The sequence below is a fragment of the Vigna umbellata genome, chromosome 11, assembly GCF_029865625.1.
Source record: "Vigna umbellata cultivar VRB3 chromosome 11, Vumbellata_1.0, whole genome shotgun sequence".
NCBI lineage: Eukaryota > Viridiplantae > Streptophyta > Magnoliopsida > Fabales > Fabaceae > Vigna > Vigna umbellata.
In genome coordinates this window covers 11,983,848-12,009,072 of record NC_142175.1, presented here as the reverse complement: position 1 = coordinate 12,009,072, position 25,225 = coordinate 11,983,848, and the positions used below count along the sequence as shown (strand labels likewise).

The 25,225-nt window shown below is 39.5% G+C and overlaps 2 protein-coding genes across 2 annotated transcripts; both read left to right on the top strand.

Annotated features, from left to right (window-relative positions):
- The first annotated feature begins 12,663 nt into the window (after positions 1-12,663).
- On the top strand, positions 12,664-14,603 carry LOC124834305 (cytochrome P450 83B1-like). The gene is made up of 2 exons (XM_047308970.2): positions 12,664-13,642; positions 13,794-14,603. The coding sequence occupies exons 1-2, from the start codon at positions 12,749-12,751 to the stop codon at positions 14,400-14,402; spliced, it is 1,503 nt and encodes a 500-aa protein (XP_047164926.1). The 5' UTR covers positions 12,664-12,748; the 3' UTR covers positions 14,403-14,603.
- Positions 14,604-18,155: 3,552 nt separating this feature from the next.
- LOC148190986 (uncharacterized) lies at positions 18,156-23,381 on the top strand. The gene has a single exon (XM_088101235.1). It carries the CDS (start codon positions 18,156-18,158, stop codon positions 23,379-23,381), a length of 5,226 nt encoding a protein of 1,741 aa, XP_087957361.1.
- Positions 23,382-25,225: the final 1,844 nt, after the last annotated feature.

Below are 25,225 nucleotides of genomic sequence, written 5' to 3'. Positions count from 1 at the left end.
TCAACTATTTGGCTTCTATCTCAAAATTTGGCTATAGGAGTTACCAATTTTCACACTTTTGCATTTTGGATAGCACACTTGAATTCTAAAATTCAGGTTCCTCTCCATTTCCTAAGATGCTACATTGGTAGGGAAGGGTTCTGCAACTTGAGTGCTCCAATTGGACTTCACAACACCCTTGAAATCAGCCAAAACAATCACCAAACAGATTAGTTAACTGCACCAGATTTTTCACCAGAAATTGGTTTTAAAATTGACACTTAGGAAATCAAAGATCTTTAAAGCAATGAAAAAGGGTGTAGAAATGAAGGAGGCACACAATTAGATCCTAGGAATGGTTCTAGAACAGATTAGGAAAGCAAGAAAATTGAAATGAAGATTAAAACCAAGTCCTTTTGAAACTGTTTGATGAAATGCCTCAATGAAAATCTATTTTGGTGTTTTTGATTTTTGACTGCTCTAAATTGGATTGCACGGTTCTAAAACCTTTCTAACACCTTGCATTAATTCTTTTGATAATTTATTTTCACTTTAAAGCACTGAACCAGGTCTTGGTACAATCCAAATTGTATTTGCACGACAAAATAACAAATTAGTTTCTGTTTTTCAGCTCTGCACCAAAAGAATTGACCCAAGATTGGTGGTTTTAAAAGTGAATTCGTGCACAAGTGATTCTAACACTCTGGTAATACATTCAGCAACTTTAATTCATCAATTTAAACTTGTTTGAACTCTAATTGGGCTTAAAACCAAACTATTTAGCATATTCACCCTTGTACTTCCCAATTTCACTAAAAAATGAGGTTTGAATATCCTATTTTGCACATAGATGAATCTGGCTTCAATTTCAATGTTCTAACAAGTTTAAAACATCTTTTAGGACTTGTTTAAACTGCCAAACAGCATAAAGTCTTTTTCGAGTTTAGTTTGTTGTCCTAGATTCATTTTAGTTGATTACAGATTAGTTTGATTCCTTTGCTAAAAATTGGTGTTAAGAGCAACTGAATTAGTGAAATTCTGTTTTGGAAGCATTTAGCCTCTGCTGGCAGTTTGCACAAGTCATATTTGGTAAAACAAAGTTACTCAAATCATCAAATTCAAAGTCTAAACTTGTTTATGCAAATTGGCCATTTAAACCACCATTTTTCAGCACTTTTTGGGTTTAAGATGCCGATTTTTGGTATTGAAAGTTTGTTGTGATTAATGCATCAATTTTTGTCTCAATTTGGTAGCAAAAGCTTGGTTCAATTGATTAAAAAGACGTGCATTATTCAAGAATATAGAATAATCAAGTGACAGAAAGCATATAGAACCTTGAAATCCATATTAGAGGCCATGAAAATCAAAAGCTCAAAATCTGGAATTCTTTGGGGCATTTCATCAAACACCTTTAAAAATATCAAACAGTTTGCATCTAGAATGAATTTTGAGCTGTGATTTCAGTTTTTCTTGCTTTCTTAATCTGTTCTAGAGCCTTTATTAAGTTCCTTTTGAGTGGTTGTTGTTATTCCGTCTCTGTTCCATTTGAATTCCTCATTCTTGGCTTCTAAGTTATCAACATTCAAAGAAATTGGTTTGCTGAATTCTGGTGCAATATGATAAATCTGTTTGGTGATGTTTGATTTGTTTTTTGGAGGTTTATGAAATTTGGTGCACTATGTAGGTTTGCTATTCCAACCTTTATTTCTTTGAAACTTGATTTTGGTGGTATGATGGTGTGTTTTACTACATATTTGGCAATAGCAAAGGTTTATTTTCGGTTTATGTTTTTTCTATGCTATTGGAAAACTTGAATAAGTTTAAATTGGTGTTTGAAAGTTGGTAGTATTGTTCATTTGGTCATAATTTGTCTTATATGAAGACTTTCTTTCTAAACCATCACTTTTTGAGTTAAAATGGAAGTGGGGTAGTGATTTTGAGTTGCAAGCTATTTATAATTCATTTTAGAGTTTAAACACAATTAAATCATCAAACAAAGTTTCTTGAACATTCAGTTGTGTGTTTAAATCACTTCCATACGTTTTTTAGTATCAAACCATCAAACTATAGGGACTTTCTCTAGTACAGAATTTATTTTCCAGCTATTGTTTGATTATTTTGTTTGCCCAAATTCAATTCTGGATTATGAAATTAATGGAATGAAATGTAATGCATAAACCTAAATACACTTTTATTTGATGTGTTAGGGTGAGTTTTTAAAGGACTTATAATTGTGGCCAGAAGGGTAGAAAGAGAGTGTACGGAGAAGACTTGAGCAGGAAAGGAAAGCAAAGGCGAAGGTATGGTGACCTAAACTGAAATTGCATGATTGTATGTGCTATGTTCTATTATTTTCATTCTTGTCTCATGAATTTTATCTTGTTCTAAAATGTTGTGAATGTTGAGTTTCAATGTTAAGTTATGCTGATTGGAGTTTTATGATATTGTATACATTGAGTTTTGTCAAACTTGTGAATGGTTTGAAACTAATTGACAAATATGTAAGAGGTTTTAGACTTAGAACCTAGTATGCAAACATGAAAACCTGAAAAGGTAAACTAGAAATGCACTACAATGGTCAAAATGTGCAAATAATACTAAACTAGCCTAAGAAACAACAGATAAATTGTCCTAACAAGTTTAGAATGGTAAAACCTATCTAATTAGAAACTCATACTACAAAAACAACCTAAAACTCAATTTGGCTATAGGAGTTGCCAATTTTCACATTTTTCCTTGTTGGACAACCCCTTTGAATTCACAAATTGTGCTCCTTCTCCACTTCCTAAGATGCCACCTTAGTTGGAAAAGGTTTCTAAAACTGGACTGCACCACAAAGTCTTCACAACACTACAATTTCACACAAAAATTAGCACCAAAGCAGATAAAAAACTACACCAGAAATTGTCACTGGACAACACCAAAACATGACTTGAATTGGACAATTTTAAGATGCCAAAAAGCTTAAAAGCAATACAAATAATTGCCAATTTACCTAAACTAGAATACTTTTAAGTAATGTAAACATCCTAACAAGTCTAAAGTATTGAAATCAAGTTAGGAAAGTAGTGAAATGCAAAGAATACCCTAAAACTCAAAGTTTTAGTATTTAGGTTCTAAAAAGTGTACTTAAAAAGTGAGAATTTGCCAATTTACCTAAAGTAGACTAATTTTACTTAATGTAAACATCCTAACAAGTATAAAGTATTGAAATCAAGGTAGAAAAGTAGTGAAATGCAAAGAATAACCTAAAACTCAAAGTTTGAGTATTTAGGTTCTAAAAAGTGTACTTAAAAGGTGAGAAATTGCCAATTTACCTAAACTAGCATACTTTTAAGTAATGTAAACATCCTAACAAGTCTAAAGTATTGAAATCAAGTTAGGAAAGTAGTGAAATGCAAAGAATAACCTAAAACTCAAAGTTTGAGTATTTAGGTTCTAAAAGTATACTTAAAAGGTGAGAATTTACCAATTTACTTAAAGTAGACTAATTTTACTTAATGTAAACATCCTAACAAGTATAAAGTATTGAAATCAAGGTAGGAAAGTAGTGAAATGCAAAGAATAACCTAAAACTCAAAGTTTGAGTATGTAGGTTGTAAAAAGTGTACTAAAAGGTGATAAATTCCCAATTTACCTAAACTAGACTACTTTTAAGTAATGTAAACATCCTAACAAGTCTAAAGTATGTACTTAGGGTGCCTGCTATACTACCTACCACTGCTGTCCCGAATCCATCATCCGTGGGGCCTTTTCCTACCCCTACAGTACACCCTCCTCCTACCCCTGTAGTACACCCTCCTCCTACCCCTGTAGTACACCCTCCTCCTACACATGCAGTAGACATTCTTCCTCCTCCTGTGATTATTACCCCTACTCCTCCCACTGTGATTATTACCCCCACTGCTCCCCCTCACACTACTTCTATACCTTCCTCATCTTGTATACCGCCTTCTGAGACTGCCACACCATCTGCTGATCCAGATTCAGCTGGTGATGATGATGATTGAGCCATATGGTAAAGGGTAAGACTTTAATCTCTTTTTTAACCATTTTGATGTTTAAAGTTTGTCTTACTTCAAATGACTTTTATTTCTTTATATGCAGGTTTATTCCATCGAGGGTTGTTTTCCAGGCCATCACACGATCAATTAAGCAACAATATTTGAGTCCATGGCCTACTTGGGGAGTAATACCTATAGATGACAAAAAGCCATTCTAGGAGCGTTTTAAGGTGAACAACCAATTAAACTAATTGTCATTCTTATTTTAATATGTTCATTAATCAATTTTTGTTTTGTTTATTGTTACAGATGAAGGTGTAGTGGAAACCTGAACATGAAACTCAAATTCAAAGAAATTTCCACATGAAAGCATATCATCGGTTGTGAGAGATGTTTAGGGATGCCCGCAATGTAGGGGAGTGCCCTTACTGGCTGGGCGAGCACATTTGGAACTCTTTACTCGCTCATTAGAATTCAGCAAAGTTTCGCAATAAGTGTGCTACAACCCATAGGAATAAAGCTTTTGAAAATGGTGGCACCCTACATACTGGTGGGTCAATAACGGTTCATGAGCATGTCATTCGTATGGTAAACTTTCAATACTTTTCTATTTCTTTCATATATAACTTATGTATTTTCTATTTCATGTACACTTCTAACTCTAAATTATGTTATAGGAACAAGCTCTGGGACAGGCGGTCCATGTTGATGAGGTCTTTGCACATACTCATGTTTTGAAGGGCACTAATCAATTCGTTGATGAAAGATCTTGGAAGACTCATGTAAGCAAATAATAATGCTACTAATATTAATTGCTCATTATGTTATTGTATCATTCCCTAACATTGCTTTTAATGTTTGAACGGGAAGAATTTTCTACTAGACTTTCACAGGTTAGATCCGAACATAGGTCATCTCCTACACCAGATGATGCGAATAATGAGGACGACGACATCTGTAGGACACAGTGCTGGGTCGATGTCGTTGGTGGGAAGAAAAAGGGACGAGTGTACGGTGCAGGACAACTTGGTGCAAACTATACAACATCAAGAGGAGGTACTCTGAAGCACTAACCTTCTTCTTCCACCACTACTACTGACGAGACCATCGAGCACTTGACACAACTACTACAACAACGTGACCAGGAAAATCATGATTTGAGAGAAAATTGCAGGGACTTGAGAATCGAGTTTACAAACTTCAAGTCCATGGTCATGAGAGCGCTGCCTGATACTTCAGACATTCATTCCACTGTCCCTCCAACCCAGCCACGACCCTCCCCGTCACTCGTCGTCCCTCAGCAGCCCACATCAGTCCAGCCCACATCAGTTCAGCCCACACTAGTCCAACCATCTATAGAGCAGTAGGATGATGAAGATCATTCTGATAATGACTATGTAGATTATTAGTTTTACTTTATTATTGAACATAGTTCTTAGAACATTTGGATGTTAGAACATTATGATTCATGTCTAGATGATATTATTTTATGTTTCATGTTTCATTTATAAATAGAAGTTCTTAAATTTGAAGAATACAAATGATGTTATAAAGTTGTTTTTGTCATTAATGATTGCATGATTTTGGGATGCATATTATGGAGGTCTGTCTGTGGTTTGAAAATATTATACAGGTCTGTCTGTGTTGTGAACATTTTATGCAGATTTGTTTGGTTGGATAAGAAATACAAATATGATTTAGTTTTGCCTGGATCATACCGAAGGATTTACCGAAGGCTTTTGCCCTTCGGTAATAACCGAAGGCTTTTTCCATTCGGTAATAACCGGAGGCTTTTGCCATTCGGCAATAACCGGAGGCTTTTGCCATTCAGTAATAACCGGAGGCTTTTGCCGTTCGGTAATAACCGGAGGCTTTTGCCCTTCGGTAAGGAAAAAACCGTCAATAAATGTTAGCGACAAGGGATTTACCGACGGTAATCTGGTCGTCGGTAAAAGGTCATTACCTACAGTTTCTGGCTGTTTCTGAGGGATTCTGGCCTTTGGTAATACCCTTCTTTTTTGTAGTGCGGAACTGCATTGTTAAAGTTTGATATGTGATGACAGAGTTTGAATTAAGCATATTCATGGGTATACCGAATATTTGATGTTTAACATGTGTTGTTAGACTTTGAGTTTGTCCAATATAGGATTTTGAAATTGTGTTTTTTTATGGCTTAAATATTGATGCTTAGATTGAATTTGAGTTGTTCTTAAATTGGATCAGTGGTCTTGTAAGTATGATTAGTGTCATCCTAGGTTGAATCAAGGTGTTTTGTATGTGAATGAGTTGTTTAAGTTGTTAAGTCGTGATGTTTTGAGTGGAAAATCAAGTTGGGGTTGGTTTTGTTGGGCTGGGTTAATTTTTGTTGGGTTGTATGTAGTTTTCGCCCGGTTAATCTGATTCTTTTCCAAGTTATGCATGTTATCCTGAGTATGGATAAATATGGCTAAGTTGTTTGTTGTTTGTTGAGCTGATTGTTAGTTATGTCTTTTTTCCGTGACTTGTCAAGTGAAATTTTGTTTCTTTTCGCCTAACGCTTTGGTAAGTCGGGGAAAAGGGAGGTACGAGTTCGGTTTCCTTTCACACCAGGATTTGGTAAGTCAGGAGAAAGGAAGTTTTGTTTCGCAATAAGGCTTTGTCTTGAGCTGAGTGTAGTACTTTGTTCGTGAGTCTTTGGTAAGTAGGTAGAGGTTTTACTCATAAGACTTTTGGGAAGTAGGAGAAATAGGTATTAGCAGTGATACTTTGGTAAGTAGTGATAGGATGACTGAGACCTTGCTGCTTTGGTAAGTAGGTGGTGTGGCGATAAGTTATGAGAGAATTGATATATTGTTTGGATATTACTTGGTAGTAATATGATTCGGTGTTTAATGAATATGGTTTTGGCCCCATGGATTGGTTTAAATGATTTGAGTAGTGTGGGTGAGGAAGCAATGTTTGTGCAATGATCATATAACTTGTGTTGTTATACGGGAGCAAATGTTGTTACAGATGATGTAGAAGATTCTTAAAGAGAAAAGTTTTAAAAATGTACTGAAATGATAATTTAATTTAAATTATAATTTTCGAACAACATCTAAAATTTTGGAATTGGAATAAAGTTTTGTTTTATATGGTTTTAACTTCTTTTTATGATGAGTAAATAAAATCTTATATTTGTTCATTGTTTAGGGATGATATTAGAAGTTTTTTCCTTTAAGAAATATATGTTTTATAGATTACAAGTAACATGTTGAAAGGGATGTTACAAAAATGAAATAAATTTTAAATTAAATAATAAATGAACTAATTTGTCTCTTTTTGAATGAAATAAATCTTTGAAATAATTATTTTCAATTTTCCAAGTTCTTAATATTAACATATGATAGCAAGAAGAAAATTAAAACTTATATTTTGGTATATATGGAAGCATATACAAATATGTGCCGATAAAATCTAATCGTAATTAGATAAGTCGAAATTATGTTGAGATAAAAATGTTGAAATCTTGTAATAAAAAGTTGTCTTGTTTCTGAGGCAATATGTGAATGGTGTGTCGTTTTGGTGGGCTATTGGAAATTTCATGACCACATACAATGGTCGAATCCAAGAACTCTTGGCTTCTTATACATGATGCATTATTTTATTTTATATTGATACATCACATGCATCTATTTAATGCCCTTTTGGATCATTCGGCAGAAAGTGTTATTACTGAATTGAAACGAAATGAGGTGCCTTGGTCCACAATCTCATTCAAACATATAGCATTTTACTTGTTAATATTTATCTTTTTACCTTTTTATACCTGTGGGGAGATACCGTGTTTATATGAACTAATCAATTATTTAAATCCACTAATCCATTAAGTTAACTTCTAGTAGCTTAATATCAACAATTTTTAATTATTTATTTATAAAAAAATAATCAAACTCACATTAAGCTATTTCAAATTTAATTAATTGTTTAAATTATATATGGGTTTAATTAATTATGACGTTTTTTTGAATTAAATACTACAATTAAATGGTTTAAAACTAGAAAAATAACTATTTTTTATATGCAATTTATGATAAGTAGAGCTCCACAGTTATGTTTATATTTCCATAGTATTAGCTTTTTAAAGTCAAGAAACAAGATGGATGTATCAAAGTCATTTTAGTAGTAGATACAGTATTTTGAACGGAACTATTTTTTTTTTTGAAATTACATTTACCAAAGCTAACTTATAAATTGTTTTAATTTTTGTTTTGAATATAATAATTTATTTCTGTCATTGTAGTAGCTTATGTTTTCAGAAAAAAAAAAAAAAAGTAATGCTTCTATTTGCTACATAAAAGGCATGCTCTCATGTAGGAAGGATTTAAGGAAGTCGAAAGAAATAAACTTAATCTTTTCACTTGTCCCTTAATGAATTGCTGAACATGGAAAAGAATGAAAACTTTCAAACTATGTTTTGTGGATTTTAAATTATTATAATCAAACTTCATTCATCAGGTAATGTTCTTTATAATTATGATCTTGTTTATTAAATCATGAAAACATTGCATATTTCAGAGAGATATGAAGAAACGATTCTATTAACGTTTTAGGATTCGGAGAAGTTTACTCTAGATAAACTTATTGGCATCATAAGTTCATGAGTGGTTCTTAGCACAAAACCCCCAAAAAAAAAAACAAAAAAGAAAATCTATAGCACTCAACACTCAAAAAAGTTAAAAAGTTTCACGAAAAAAACCCAAACATGCATGGTCTTATATTGCATTGTCTAGTGGCATTTCTAAAAAGAATCACAACTACACACTACGGTTAAACAACCAATACCGTATGGATACCTAAATGCGACAAATTATCTTGCATATATAGACAATTCAAAGATGTCACTTGGCATTACACTTAAAGAGAGTGAGTGCCTATGACATAGGATAAGATATAGGTTTGTGTTGTAATACAAAAAAAAAAAATTACACAATAAAAAATCTAGTATTATCGGTAAGAATTTGTTGGTATAATTCACCGAAAACTCATAATTTTTTACATAAAAGTAATGACGCAAAATTCGTCAATAATTTACTCGTTTTTAAAACTTTATCGACATATTTATAAATTTTTTCAATAATTTCCAATGGCGTATACTTTACAGTTAACTTAAACTTACTGATGGAATTTTGATTTATCAGTAAGTTGAGAGGGACATTATCAATGAATTTTTCTGTCGATAGTTAATACAGGCATCTAGTGCCAAGATGTTTATTTTCTGCATCCAGACAAAACATGTCAATACCCATTGAACTAATAATGTTGAGAGACTTAAATTCTATTACCTAAGACTTAAATATTACTACCTAAGACAACTTATATATGTTTTATATAAGTATGAACACAATTACTCTAGTTTAAGTAGAAAAAAACCAATTGCATGTGATGAGTGCCTAAAATTGGTAAAGTAGCCTCTTTTTACACGATCATCATGAAAGAATTGTACATATTAACATTTTAAACCCATCAAAAATGGCATTTCAAGTTCATAACGTGTGTTATTCATTAAATGTTTTCCCTCTTTTCCAAATGCATACACTAGTGGCTTTTTTTGAGTTCCAATAAGGTCAAACTCACCTTCTAATAGAGTCCTGAAAAAGTTCCTTATGATTTAAATCTTTTAATCTTAAGTACATGCCTAACTACCAAAAGTTGTAAATCACTATCTCCAAAGATTTATGTACAATGGTTTTGACATTCGCTTTCAAGCATGTGATATTGCAATTTCAACTGAAGTTGCACAGATTATCATTGCCTAATACGTTGCTTAAACCAGATAATGAGCAATTGCAATGTTAATTCAGAGTGCACATAGGGAAGCGAATGTCGATTCAAAAAGAACTTTATAGAGATAGGGATTTACATCATCTTTTGGTAGTTGGTAATCTAGTGAACATTTAAAATATTTAAATCGTAAATTAATCTTTCTAGACTCTATTGGAAGAATTTGAGAGATTGAGTTGATTGGAACTCAACAAGAGGTTAACTACTTTATTTATTTGGAAACGAAATAAACATTTAATCAAGTACACACTATGAACTTGAAATGTCATTCTTATTGCATTTAAGATGTTAGGATATCCAATTCTTTCAAGATGTTCATGCAAAGAGACTAGTCTACCAATCTCAGACACTTTATCACATGCAATTGACTTTTCTACTTTAAACTAAAACAATATAGTTCATAGTTGTATAATAGATTGAAGTATGAATTATATTGATGACCATGTAAAGATGAACACACGAAAGTGAAACAACCAAATCAACAGTTAAAAAAAAGTATCATACTTGATATTAGCATACATAAATCTATCATACTCATATATATTCACAAAAATTCCTAAGTCATCAAAAAATATGTTTATGCAATGAGAATGCTTGGACAAGTTTATATACCTAAACCTAAGTATGTTATTTTGTAGGAATTTAATCACTTCAAATCCCGAAAGTCTTAATCAAAGCCAAAACTAGCAGCAAGCATAGTGTATCAATACATAGTTTAAGGAAAGACAATTGTAAAATCTAAAGAGATGGAAAAGGGTGAGTGTCGTTTGTCCCAAAGAATGTAATGATGGAAAAATTAAACTAAAGAATTCTAACTAGAGAAGAAACTAGAATGACCTTGTATGAAAAATACTAAAACAAGACAAAACATATTTAATATATTAAAATGAGAAAATGCTATGAAGTGATAATTATCTACCTAGAATTAACTAACAAACCTATAAAATGACGAGTATATTTTTTGAGGTAATGAATTGAGGTTTTTCACTAAAACTGATGTATTTAGTAACTGAATTGTGACTGGGGTTTCTCCCTAATGAAAACACCTAATAGAAACTAGTGTTTTTACTACTCGAACTATGCATCTAAAACTTCTAATGAAAATAAACTAATTGAACAGTGATAAGGATTTTCTCCTGGAACTAGTGTATTTACTAAAATTGTGATTAGGGTTTAAAAACCAAATTCTACTCTAACAACAAGTTTAATGGATGCAAAAGTAGGTAAAATGACACCACCTGTAATCACTTTAAACAAACTAAGAACCTCACTCGGAGTTGGTTTTTGAAGGCCATATAATATGGGGAACGCAATTTGAGAAACTGAAACTTTGGAAAGACGAATTTAAGGACAATTTGGTTGAAAAGGAGTTGGAAATGGTGGATTTTCGAAAACACGAGTTTGGACCTTGCTTCTTCGTGAGATGGACAAGGAAAGAAACACCTCTAAATAATAACATTTCATTTTAATTTTTCAACTCAATTACCGATGACCCCCATATTCATTGGCCAAAATTCATCAGTAGACAATTATGACAACCTTATCAATGGATAATTGATCTACAATTACCCCACTCATTATTCAAAGAAAATTTCCTTCACTAAATCAAATATCAAAATTCATTGCTAATATCTTTCAATAATTGCATATTATCAATAGATCTTGATCCTTCAATAATATTTTTCAATAAATTTAGGTATTTCTACTAGTAATTGGAAAATATAATTATGTAACAACTAACTAATATCAGTTAATATCATGTTGCTAATTACAATTTCAGCCATGGTTAAAACCTGAAGTTTGAAATCTTTCTAGAATTCTTTTTCCTTGCTAGTGATCTTAAATTTAAGGAGTGATATTAATAGCTCAAACTTTCCATAACATCATATTTCACATTAATTTTGGAACCAAAGTTTACAGAATTGATGTTAACTGAGAGCTGAGAAAGTATTATTAATTAATTATGGTCCGGTCCAGACTCCCATGCAAAGGTGGTAATAGTTTGCAGAAAATAATAACTTTGTAATTAATAAATTTTCTTTTTGCCTATTGTATATATGGAGAGATACTGCGTATTGTGTTGAAATCAATTGCGTGAAATTAATTGATAGATTAGGTTAGTCTCTGGCAAAATGATTAAACATATCATGGAGACAGTAGTTTCTTTTATCTATTATTGAAAATGAAAATTATTCTAAATTCAATTTATTTATGATATATTGAATTACTTTATTAACTGAAGAAAGCCATCTCCAGTCAAAGAAAATAAGTTAGATAATTTTGAAAATATTTTTTTTTGTGATTTTCCATTTAGGTGGCCATCTATATTTCATTTAGTTAAACTTGTCCAAAATGAAGAATCATAATAAACTAAACGACAGATATAGAGTATTACAAGAAGGAGAGCCACTCATTTTTATTTTTATTTTTCACCTCTTGTACAGTGGTTAATGCATTATTGCATTCGAATGGAACTCATGGAGGGGAAGCTCTATTCTGGTAGTTAGGGTGGTCCTCAATTTTATTGACACGTGAGAAAGTGATGAATAAATATTATAAAAACATATATTATAGAAAAGATAAAAATACAATTTAATGTTACCCTATGAAGGGTGATCCTCACATGGAGGAGATGTTTTGTTGGTGTGATGAGGTGGGTCCAAAGAGGGAAAGATAACAAAAATTAATTTAAATTGGATGCCTCATGTTGAGTTTTAGTAGTTGGAAATAATACAACAGGGTTGGTCCATGCATGCATGATTGTGCATGGCCAATTATTTTTATAAAACAAATTTAAATATTACGAAAGCATTTAATGCTGCTTTGTCATTTTGTAGTGGGCAAGGGAGTGTCGTATGATATAAGGGTGAGGAAGGAGTGTTTTCTTCCAGGCCACAGTTTTCTTGCAACTCTTGGTCTTGCAGCACTTTGGTCTGTCTTGCACCTCTTTGGTCTCTGGCAGAATGGTTGCACCACTTGTAACTGTTGCATGCCTCTTTCTTCCTCTGCTTCTGTTAATCTTTTTCCAAAACTGGAGAAAGGGAAAGAATTCACGGTTTCCACCTGGTCCAAGAGGGCTTCCCATAGTAGGGAACCTTCTTCATGTCGACAGTACCACTCTTCATCTGCAGCTGTGGGAACTGTCAAAGAAATACGGACCCATTGTTTCCCTTAGATTTGGATCAAGGAAAGCCATTGCCGTTTGCACATCCGAATTGGCCAGAGAGGTGTTGAAAGACCGTGACCTCGAGTGCTGTGGAAGACCTAAACTGCTTGGCCAACAAACTTTGTTCTTCAAAGGCTACGATGTTATATTCTCTCCTTACGGTGAGTTCTGGAGAGAGATCAGAAAGATCTGCGTGCTGAATGTCCTTAGCCAGAAACAGGTCGCAACATTTTCACCCATAAGACACAGTGAGTTGAAGGATATGATGAAAAGAATCTCGAGGAACGCTTCATCCGGAAAGCTTTATAACTTTACCGAAGCGACTATTTCTCTTACAAGCACTATCATATGTAGAATACTTTTTGGGAGAAGCTACGAAGATAACGAAGCCGATGGGAGTAGATTCTATTCCCTACTCAAAGGCTGCCAAGAGATGATGGTTGCCTTCTTTTTCTCTGATTTCATTCCTTCCTTGGGTTGGATCGATACTGTCACAGGAAAGAAGGCTCGTCTTCGTGCTATTTTTCAGGAGGTTGATAGCTTCTTCCAGGACGCCATTGATGAACACCTTGATCCCAAGAGAGTAGTCACTCCAGAGAACACAGATATCACGGATATCATTCTTCAACTTCAGAAGCAGCGTACCAGTTCCATCGAACTCACAGACGACGTCGTCAAGGCCATCCTCATGGTTTGTTTGCACCTTCTTCCTTTTATTCTCAATTATTGTTTCCTTAATAACATCATTGCGTACTTTTACCATCGCTATCTATCAGCTTACCTAACTCCACTCATTCACCAAATATAACTAACTAAATAACTAACTTGTCTTGTGTGTTCAGGACTTGCTTCTAGCATCAACAGATTCAAGTTCGGCCTCCTTGGTGTGGAACATGACTGCCCTATTAAAGAATCCAAGAGTGATGAAGAAACTTCAAGCTGAAATCAGGGGTAAGGCAGGTGGAAAGGAATTTCTGGACGACGAAGATGTTCAGAATCTGCCGTATCTGAGGGCGGTGATAAAAGAGACATTCAGATACTATCCACCAGGGCCAATTCTGGTGCAGAGAGAAACAAACGAGGATTGTGTGATAGGAGGTTACGAAATTCCTGCAAAGACAACATTGTACGTGAATGCTTGGGCGATTCATAAGGACGAAAACAACTGGAAAAACCCATTTGAGTATTATCCGGAGAGGTTCATGGATAGCAGCGTAACTTTCAGAGGAACAGATTATGAGTTTCTTCCGTTCGGTTCTGGTCGTAGAGTTTGTCCTGGGATGCCTATGGCGATTGCGTCGTTGGATCTGATTCTTGCGAATCTTCTGAATGCATTCGATTGGGAACTGCCAGCAGGAATGAAACCAGAAGACTTGGATGTTTTGACAGATCCAGGACTCACAGTGCACAAGAGGAATCCTCTTCATATTCTTCCCAAACGTGTAATCTAAAACTATCATTCTTAGTTCCTACGTACGTAGTATTGTTTGCTGTCTGCCCAATCCTACCACCTCAACCACAACGACGTAGGTAAATAAGGGCCCTCTCCACTGTCTCTCTGTCTTTTCTTTCTTTCTTTCTTTCTCTATTGTACTCTTCTTTTGTATTACTATTCTTAATTATATCTTAATTAATGTCATTTTATCATCCAATCCAATTATTACAACAAATTACATCGTCACTCTACGAGAGAGACCCTCACGTGTTAATTTACAACTTTTGTGGACGTTGGGACACTATGAAAAGGTCTCTTATATATTTCTTATTTTAGACAGAAGCACCCAAACAAAGCACTTTTCACTACCATCTTATCATATGCTCCAATTAACTTTTCATACTCTCTTGAGGCAAAAAGCGTTCCCAATAATATGCCTCAGGTGTTGTTGGTACGATACACATATCAACCCAAAACCTCGATGTCCTACCACGCCAAGGTAAGCAACCCTAATTATTATGTCATTCTTTCTTTTTCTGATTTTCATATTAATATAAAATTATTTTTTTATCAATGCTCCATTCTTCTTGAAAAATGAAACCTACACTCTCATAAAATAATATAGCTACACTTTCATGGGTGGTGTACACTCATTTCATGCTTTTACGTATCATTTTTTTATTTTTTAACCACAACATATTGATAAAACAACTTCCATGTTTTGATTAAATTAATATAGTTATTAATTAAATTCATGTCTGAATTAATATATTAATTATAACATATTTAAATATTATATAATTGTTAAAAAAATTGTGAAATTGTAATAATCAACTAATCTTGCAATAACATGAAAAACTCAATTATTAATCTCTCTCTCTCTCTCTCTCTCTCTCTCTCTCTCTCTATATATATATATATATATATATATATATATATATATATATGTATGTATATATATATATATATATATATATATATCAATTTTTTTTATTAAATGTAAGTTGAAATATTATGTTATTTATATTTAATCATAATATGTTAGACATATAATATTTTTATTTTTTTAAGATTACAATTGAATCAGTATAATGTTTTAATTAAATTAATTTAACTATTGATTAAAATCTTCTTTCGAATTAATATATCAATTATATATATAAAATAGTTCATATAAATTATATGGTTTACGCAACTTAATAGTTTATATAAATAATATGGTTTCAACCGAGTTTGAGAAACTATGTTATCAATTTTAGAGATGAGTTCATATAAATAATAAGTAACTAATTTGGAAACCAATTTAAACACTATTATCAATAATTTTTAATTTGTAAATTGATATTAAAATTAATTATTATAATTCTTAATTATGTTTTGTCACCAAATTAATTTTTTAATAATGTATTTAAACCCTAAATTTTAATCTATCATAATATAACTTAATTTTAAAGCTTAATTTAATATTAAATTAACTTAAATTGTAAAACAAAATTCATAACAACAAAATAATTTAAAACATTAAAATACACGGTAATCTCGAAGACATCAGCCGCAATGAAAAAAAGAGGGAGAACTGGATGGCTACAAGGTGTGAACACCAGCGATAAAAACAAAAACAAAAAATAAAGGTATATGAACCAACCAACTATCTTCATTTTTGAGCTTTTGATGATGATAGTCCTTAGTCTATTATCATCATAAAGTTGGATTATTTTAGAAAGTTATCACCATGGAAGGACTTCTTATTATCAAACTTGACCTTTTGTTTTTCTTTATTATGAATGATCTTCTGATTATGGTAAGAATGATCAAAAACTTAAAACTTTATTTTTTATCTTTATTATACATGATGCTCTTATTAACGTTAGAATGATGATTACTTATTCTAGTTTTGTTTTAATATTTTTATTATTGTTTTATTAAAGTTGAATTATTATTATTTTATTATTTATTCTAATTTTAATTATTTTTAAACTTTCTTATTTTATTATGTATCTTAGAGCAGAAGGTGTCACACTGAGTGGTGGATGTTTTGAGATTATGAATGAAAGGAAAAAAAACACAGAGAAATATGACATGCAACAAAGTGGTAATAACAACAATATGGAAAGTTGAAAATCTTATCTTTAATTATTGGTGGATATAAGCATTTAATTGCCGGTCCAACTCTCCAACATACCTTACGAACTACGGAAAAGAAGAAGAAAAATTGTAATTGTGACTAAAATTGAGGGATAAGAAAGAGAGAACAGGTGGACATAAGATGATTATGAGTGTGTAAGATGATTGTATTATTTATACTTATTTGAAAAAAGTACAATGAATTATAGAAAAATATATGTAACTTTTCTTTTTATTGATAATAATATATTAAAAAAAATAATGAGATTATTCCAACTTATAAAAATAAAACAAAAGAAAATGTTACAAAATCTATGCTTTTATAATTATATTGGAAAATATTTGATGTTGGCTACGCTCATCTGGTCGAGCTTTATGGATTGAATTCTATAAATGGGGTTCTGTGCCCGAGTTTTGTAGATTGGGCTCTTGTGGTAAGATTTTTGTGGCTGGGTCACGTGGCCCAACTCTTGAGGTTGGACTCTAGTGTAATCGAATTTGTATGGTCAAACTCATATGGTCAAGCTTGGGTTGGCCAATATGCTATAGTAGTTTCTTTATTTGTTATGCAGATCTTTTCAAGCAACGCATGAACGTTGCTTCTCCTCTAGTCAAGTCCTCCATTTGCAAGACTCGGGATCCTTGAGCTCCATGAACAATTTCGCCAACCCGCAAGTCTCAGAATTCTTCTACAAGTCATGGACCTTGGGTTAGCTTCCCTTTGATTTTCCACTTTATAAATGAAGATGTTGTGGTCATTCCAAAGACACCCTGAACATTTGACGAGCTCTCTTTCTTTTGGATAGTGTATCTACAAGGGCCGGACGCCGTACGGAAGGATCCATGTGAGAGGACGCCCAAGCTAATTGGGCGGATCTCCATACGGACGAGGCGGACGCCCATATCACATGGGCGGACACGACGAGCAAAACCGGGCACCGTACGGAAGCGCTCACATGGGCGGATCCCACGACCACGTGGGCGGATCCCACATGGGCGGATCCCACATGGGCGGATCCCACGACCACGTGGGCGGATCCCACATGGGCGGATCCCGCGTGGGCGGATCCCACATGGGCGGATCCCCGCGGACACGGCCAGCAAAACCGGATGCCATACCAAAGAGCCCACATGGGCGGACCCCACACGGGCGGATCTCTGTGCGCGCGAGGCTGACGCCCATTTCACATGGGCGGACGTCCACGCCCGCCGAAACACTAATCAACATAATTTAAGGGAAAGTAATCTGGTTTAAAGGTAAGTAGAAATTAGAAGCTATCGGGCCGTTTTGGGCCGTGATTAACTTTTCACTAATCCCAGGCCCATAGCGAAAACTATAAATACAGGTCCACGGTAAGTGGTAGATAGGTTACATTGAATGCACATTTATTGCTACTACTGAAAATAGCCACTGCTCTGAAACTGACTTTGGCATCGGAGAATCTTTTGTAGGTCTCCACCCCTCCGGATCAAGAGGAGAGCCAAAGCGCCAGGAGAAGATCAGTCACGAAGACGAGACCGCGGGAAGACTTGGAAGACTTGGAACCGCACCGCCCTACACATCCGAAACATTTGGCGCCCACCGTGGGGCCGTGTGATTTAAAAAAAAAAAAAAAAAAAAAACCCAATGGTGACCACGAGAAACATGAGCTTAGACGATCCCGCTGAGATGATGCGCGTGCTACAACAAAAAATGGACGAGATGCAGCAACGTCATGAAGAAGAGATGGCGGCCGTGAAGGCCGACTGCGAAGCCCGGATAGCTCGGGAGATCGGGCAGATGAACGGGGGAGAACGAACGAGGGATAAAGGAAAGGGGGTGGAAGGAGAACGCCCGCCCCCGGACACCGAGGGCGATCGGACTTGGAGGCCTTCCGAGTCGGAGGCAGAAGAAAGCAAGGCTAAGTCGGTGCATGCGGAAAGCGCTGCCGAGGACGGACGGATGGTTGTCAAGCCGGAGCCTTCATCCACCCTATTGCTCCCGTTTACCCAGAGCATAATGAATGTCCAAATCTCGGAGCAATTCATGGCTCCGCAGTTCAAAATGTATAACGGAACGACGGACCCTGCTTCCCATATCCAGACGTTCTCGAACGCGATGGCGTTCCGAACAGGCAATGACGCCATCTGGTGCCGAGCGTTCTCGCTCTCATTGGAGGACGAGGCGTTGGAATGGTTCAACACCCTCCCCCCTAATTCGATAGAAAACTTCGCCGGGTTGAAACAGCTGTTCGTCAAACAATTTGCGGCCAGCAGCACTCAAGACCTGACCGTGTTCGAATTAATGACCCTCAAGCAGGAGAAGGACGAGACCTTGCGGACGTTCATGGACAGATATCAGAAGACCGTCCGGCGCGTGAAAAGCCTGACACCGGAGCTCGCCCTTCACTACATCCTGCCGGCTCTTAAGCCGGGGCCGTTCAAGGATAGTGTCTGCAGGCGAGCACCCAAAACAATGGAGGAGCTGAGGGAAAGAGCAGCTGATGAAATAAGGGTAGAGGAGATGAAGCTCTCCTATAAGAAAGAAACTCAAGAAGCCAGGGGAGAGAGGGCGGACGGTAATAAGCCCGCCAATTCTACGGGAAAAACGTTCGGCCTTAGGCCCCGGGAGCAGAAGAAAGGACCTCGCTTCCAACAATATACGCCCTTGAACGCCTCAAGGGAGAAAATTCTCCGAGAGGCCCTAAGTGCAGAACTGATAGTGGAGCACGAGGGACTCCCAACTTTGAAGGGCGCTGACCGGAGCAAACATTGCTCCTACCACAAAAACATGGGTCACAGCACCGAAGAATGCCGGACCCTCAAGGACAAAATAGAAGAACTCGTCCGGGCGGGAAAACTTAAGAAGTATGTCCGAGACGAGCGCCCGTCGCAGTCAACCGAACGGTCCGCCCAGAGACCGGCCTACCGAAAGGATAAGCCGCGGAATCCCCGAGCGGAACGACCCCGCTCCGAAAGGCGCCCGAGCCGAAGTCGAAGCCGCAGCCGGGAACGCCCCTTGAGAGGACACATTAATACCATTTCCGGAGGATTCGCGGGAGGAGGATCATCTTCTTCCGCCCGTAAACGCCACGTTCGGGCCCTCCAATCCGTCCATCTGGTTGACAAGCCGCGTCGCTCCATGCCGCCCATTACCTTCTCGGACGAGGACTTTCACGCCCCTGATCCCGACCAGGACGACCCAATGGTCATAACGGCAGAGATAGCACGGTATGGGATAAGCAAAGTCCTGGTTGACCAAGGAAGTTCGGTCAACATCCTTTACTGGAAGACCTTCCTGCAAATGGATATCTCAGAAGATCTGATTGTCCCCTACGATGGGCAGATAGTAGGGTTTGCAGGAGAAAGAGTTGACACAAGGGGATATGTGGAGTTGAGGACGAGGTTGGGGACCGGACGATCTAGCGAGGAGAAGAGGGTCCGATATCTGCTGGTAGAGGCGAGCACCTCATATAACGTGCTGCTCGGAAGGCCGTGCTTAAACGCTTTTGGAGCAATCGTCTCTACCCCCCACCTCACAATGAAATACCCCTCCGAGAAGGGAATTATTTGTACGGTCCGGGCAGACCAGAAGACGGCGCGAGAATGTTACGCAGCAGGGTTGAAGTTGCACGTCCGTCCCGCAAAAAGGCGGGCGACCGGCTCGGAGGTGGCCATGGCCGACCTTGATCCTAGGACGAATACCGAGGACCGGCTGGAACCTATGGGAGAAACCCAACCTATCCTGATAGGAAAGGAACCTGCCCAAACCACTCGCATCGCCAGGGAGCTGAACCTCGAGATGGAAAAGGAGTTGAGAGCGCTCTTGTGGAGGAACCGTGATCTCTTTGCATGGACGGCAGCGGATATGCCAGGCATTCATCCTGCGGTGATGTGCCACAAGCTCTCGCTTTTCCAGAATGCACGACCTATAGCCCAGAAAAAGCGAAGAATGGGCGAGGAGAAGCGCAAGGCGGTCGAAGAGGAGGTAGAGAAGTTGAAGAGAGCCGGATTCGTCCGGGCTGTCACCTACACCACATGGCTAGCTAACGTGGTCATGGTGAAGAAGGCTAGCGGGAAGTGGCGCATGTGTACCGACTACACGGATCTGAACAAGGCCTGCCCAAAGGATTCGCACCCCCTGCCCAGCATAGACGCCCTGGTGGACGGCGCCTCCGGACACCGAGTGCTGAGTTTCCTGGATGCATACTCCGGGTATAATCAGATACCCATGTACGGACCAGACATCGAGAAGACAGCATTCATCACAGAGAAGGCTAACTTCTGCTATGAGGTTATGCCGTTCGGCCTGAAGAATGCGGGGGCGACATACCAGCGCCTAATGGATCGAATCTTCCGGGACCAGATAGGCCGGTGCATGGACGTATATGTGGACGACATGGTGGTCCGATCGGCAGATGGAGAGGGACACATCCAAGACCTTGAGGAGGTTTTTCGCCAAGTAAGGAAATTCGGCATGCGCTTGAACCCCGCAAAGTGTACGTTCGGGGTAGCCGCCGGAAAGTTCTTGGGTTTTATGCTGACATCAAGGGGGATTGAGGCTAACCCAGACAAGTGTGACGCGGTACTGAAAATGCAGAGTCCGGCCACCCTTAAGGAAGTCCAGAGACTGGTCGGACGCCTCACTGCCTTGTCCCGATTTATCCCCAAGCTAGCAGAGCGGATGAGGCCGGTCCTGCGTAAGATGAAGAAAGGGGCCGGCCCGTCATGGGACGACGAATGCGAGCGAGCGTTCCAAGACGTCAAAGCCATCCTAAGTAACCCACCGGTCATGAACCGCCCGGTTCCGGGTGGAGATTTGCATATCTTCTTGGGAGTATCTGAAACGGCCGTCAGCGCCGTATTGATGCAAGAGCGGCCTCAAGCGAGATTAATTTACTTCGTGAGTCGAACGCTCCTAGATGCAGAAACCCGGTATCAGCGGGTAGAGAAGGTGGCCTTGGCTTTATTGCACGCATCCCGAAGGCTTCGCCCTTACTTTCAAAGTTATCAAGTGATAGTCCGGACGGACTTCCCAATCTCCAAAATCCTCAGAAAGCCGGACCTAGCCGGACGGATGGTGGCATGGGCAGTAGAGCTCTCAGAGTTCGGCTTGCGCTATGAACCAAGGGGATCGGTTAAAGGCCAACATTTGGCAGATTTCGCGGCCGAATTACCCCCATCCGGCCTAGAAGACTGGAATCTGTACGTGGACGGAGCGTCCGGACGTTCGATAAGCGGGGCCGGCATCGTTCTTGAAGGCCCCAACGGATTCTTACTGGAGCATTCCTTGATATTCAAATTCAAAGTATCCAACAACCAGGCCGAGTATGAGGCCCTGATAGCCGGCCTCGAGTTGGCAAAAGACATGGGGGCGCGGAGGATAACCTGCCGGACGGACTCTGAGTTGGTGGTAGGCCAAATGAACGGCAACTTCCAAGTCAGAGAGGAGCGCCTTTTACGATACTACCAACGAGCGGCGGAACTCGCAAGGGCGTTCGATAAAGTTGACATACAACACATTCCCAGAGAACAAAACACGAGGGCGGACGTACTGTCTAAACTCAGTTCGGGAAAGGAAAAGGGACAGTTGACTACTGTCGTGCGGCAGGTTCTACTTCAGCCTTCGGTAGAATGCTCGGCGGTATCCAATGGAGGGCAGGACTGGCGTGCAGAAATCAGGGAGATCATGACCCGCCAGGACGAGGGGCGGACGGTAGGTCCGGGCGAAGCCAAGAAAATCGCCCGTTACCTTATTGTGGGGGATGACTTATACCGAAGAGGATTCTCCTCCCCCCTCCTTAAGTGCTTGGGGAACGAAGAGGCATGCTATGTCATGGACGAGCTACACAACGGCGTTTGTGGTTTCCACACAGGCTGGAGAACGTTAAAAGCTCGGTTACTGAGAGCCGGTTATTATTGGCCTACCATGGAGGCGGACACAAAAGCGTTCGTCCAGCGCTGCGTTCGCTGTCAGGAACATTCCAACAACACCCATCTTCCGCCACATGCCTTACGTTCAATATCCTCCCCATGGCCATTCGCCCAATGGGGAATGGACATCGTAGGACCATTCCCAGTAGGGCAAGCGCAGAGGAAGTTCCTCTTGGTGGCGGTGGATTACTTCACCAAGTGGGTAGAGGCCGAGCCCTTGGCGACCATCACGGCCGCCCAGGTCCAGAAATTCTGTTGGAAGTTGATATGTCGCTTCGGCCTCCCCCGATCCATCATCACAGACAACGGCCGGCAGTTTATAGATAAAAAACTCGCCGAATTCTTCAAAGGATTGGGAATCAAGCACATTACCAGCTCCGTGGAGCATCCCCAGACGAACGGTCAAGCCGAAGCAATGAACAAGACCATAGTTTCGGAACTCAAGCGGCGTTTGGGAGAAAGGAAGGGAGCGTGGGTGGACGAACTGCCCGAGGTCCTATGGGCCTATAGATGCACACCTCATGGAACCACAGGCGAAACCCCTTTCAACTTAACTTATGGTACTGATGCTATGTTGCCGGTTGAGCTGGGCGAACCGTCCTTGAGGCGAGAAGTCGAGGACCTGAACCTCAACGACCAAGAGTTGAGAATCGAGTTGGACTCCCTGGACGAACGGCGTGATCGAGCGGCGCTGAGGGCCGAAGCATGCAAGCGCATGGTGGAAAGAAAATACAACTCCAAGGTCCGGCCAAGAAGCTTCCAGGAGGGGGACCTAGTATGGAGAAAAGCGGGAGACGCCCGCCGAAACCCAACTCATGGAAAGCTGGCCGCCAAGTGGGAAGGGCCGTTCCGAGTAATGGAGGCCCTGGGAAACGGAGCGTATAGGCTGGAGCGCATGGACGGACGTCCCATCCCTAACACTTGGAACGCCACGCATCTAAAGTTTTATTTCAGTTAACTTCCACGGCTTGATGTAATGTACCCCCATGGTTAATGAATCAAGTTCTATTTTCTCCTATGAAACTCACTTTGTTTTGTAGACATCTAATTCAGAACGAGCGTTCCAAAGAGAACGACTCTCAGCTTGGTTGGGCGACGAAGCGAAGAGACGTCCGCCCTACCAAACCCAAGCTGGCGAACGAGCGTTCCAAAGAGAACGACTCTCAGCTTGGTTGGGCGACGAAGCGAAGAGACGTCCGCCCTACCAAACCCAAGCTGGCGAACGAGCGTTCCAAAGAGAACGACTCTCAGCTTGGTTGGGCGACGAAGCGAAGAGACGTCCGCCCTACCAAACCCAAGCTGGCGAACGAGCGTTCCAAAGAGAACGACTCTCAGCTTGGTTGGGCGACGAAGCGAAGAAACGTCCGCCCTACCAAACCCAAGCTGGCGAACGAGCGTTCCAAAGAGAACGACTCTCAGCTTGGTTGGGCGACGAAGCGAAGAAACGTCCGCCCTACCGAACCCAAGCTGGCGAACGAGCGTTCCAAAGAGAACGACTCTCAGCCTGGTTGGGCGACGAAGCGAAGAGACGTCCTCCCTACCAAACCCAAGCTGCCGAACGAGCGTTCCAAAGAGAACGACTCTCAGCTTGGTTGGGCGACGAAGCGAAGAGACGTCCGCCCTACCAAACCCAAGCTGGCGAACGAGCGTTCCAAAGAGAACGACTCTCAGCTTGGTTGGGCGACGAAGCGAAGAGACGTCCGCCCTACCAAACCCAAGCTGGCGAACGAGCGTTCCAAAGAGAACGACCCTCAGCTTGGTTGGGCGACGAAGGCGAATCCAAAGAGAACGACTCAGCTTGATCGGGTGGGCCATGAAGCGAAAGTTAAACATCTAAAAGCTAAACGTCGACACCCGCCCGGGAAAAGGAGGCGTCATTCCCCCCGGCCGGACCGGTACTAAAGCAAGTCCTTTGTAGGAATAAAAGGCGCACAAAATATACGAAACAGGAAAAACCAACTGTGTATTAATCAGGGACGCTGAAACGCGCCGATTTACAAAAGGACCGCCCGGCCAACTTCTGGACAATCCGAGATGTTGGGCGGATGATCACGAGATACACCAAAAAATTAAAAGAAAAAGAATTCTAAACGTTTTTCCCGGATGCCGCCTCTACAGTTGGCCCGTCGTCTTCAACCGCATTCAAATCCATAAGGACGCCGTCGAAAACGTCCTTCTCTATATCCACGCCCAAAGAAAACGGATCCTGGATGCCCGCCAGCAGAGTTACCTGACGAAGGGCTTTGTTGAACCCTTCCTCATGTTCAAACATAATGGTCGACTCCAACTCGACAACCTGCTCCTTGGCCTTAGTAACTTCAAGAGTGAGCTCCTCGTTGGTCTTAGCATGATCCGTTTCGACCTCTTTTAGGCGGGCTACCTCCGCCTTCAGCTGGCGACCTTCCTCCGCCAAGCGCTCCTGTTCGGCCTGGGCGGTTGACAAACTTTCGGCGGCCTCCCTCTTGGCCTCCTCGAGATCGGCTTCTAACTGTTCGATCTTCTTATCGTATTCATCCTGGTTAAGGACCATCTGCTCCAAGGTCAACTGAAGGGAGGCTGCATTCTTCTTCTCCTTGTCGAGCTCGGCCCGAACCTCCGCCACGCCGGGGCGGTCAGCAAACTTTCTTAAGTACCAGGCCAGAGCGGATGTCCGGGTAGACATCTCTAGCATGGCGTTGGTTAGCTCCAGCTCGGACAAGGGTTCAATAAGCGCCCGCTGAGAGGAGCTCATATGGAATTTTGCCCGGTCGCTCATGCTGAACTCCGGGCTGAAAACACCGCCAGGAATGGGGACGGCCAATA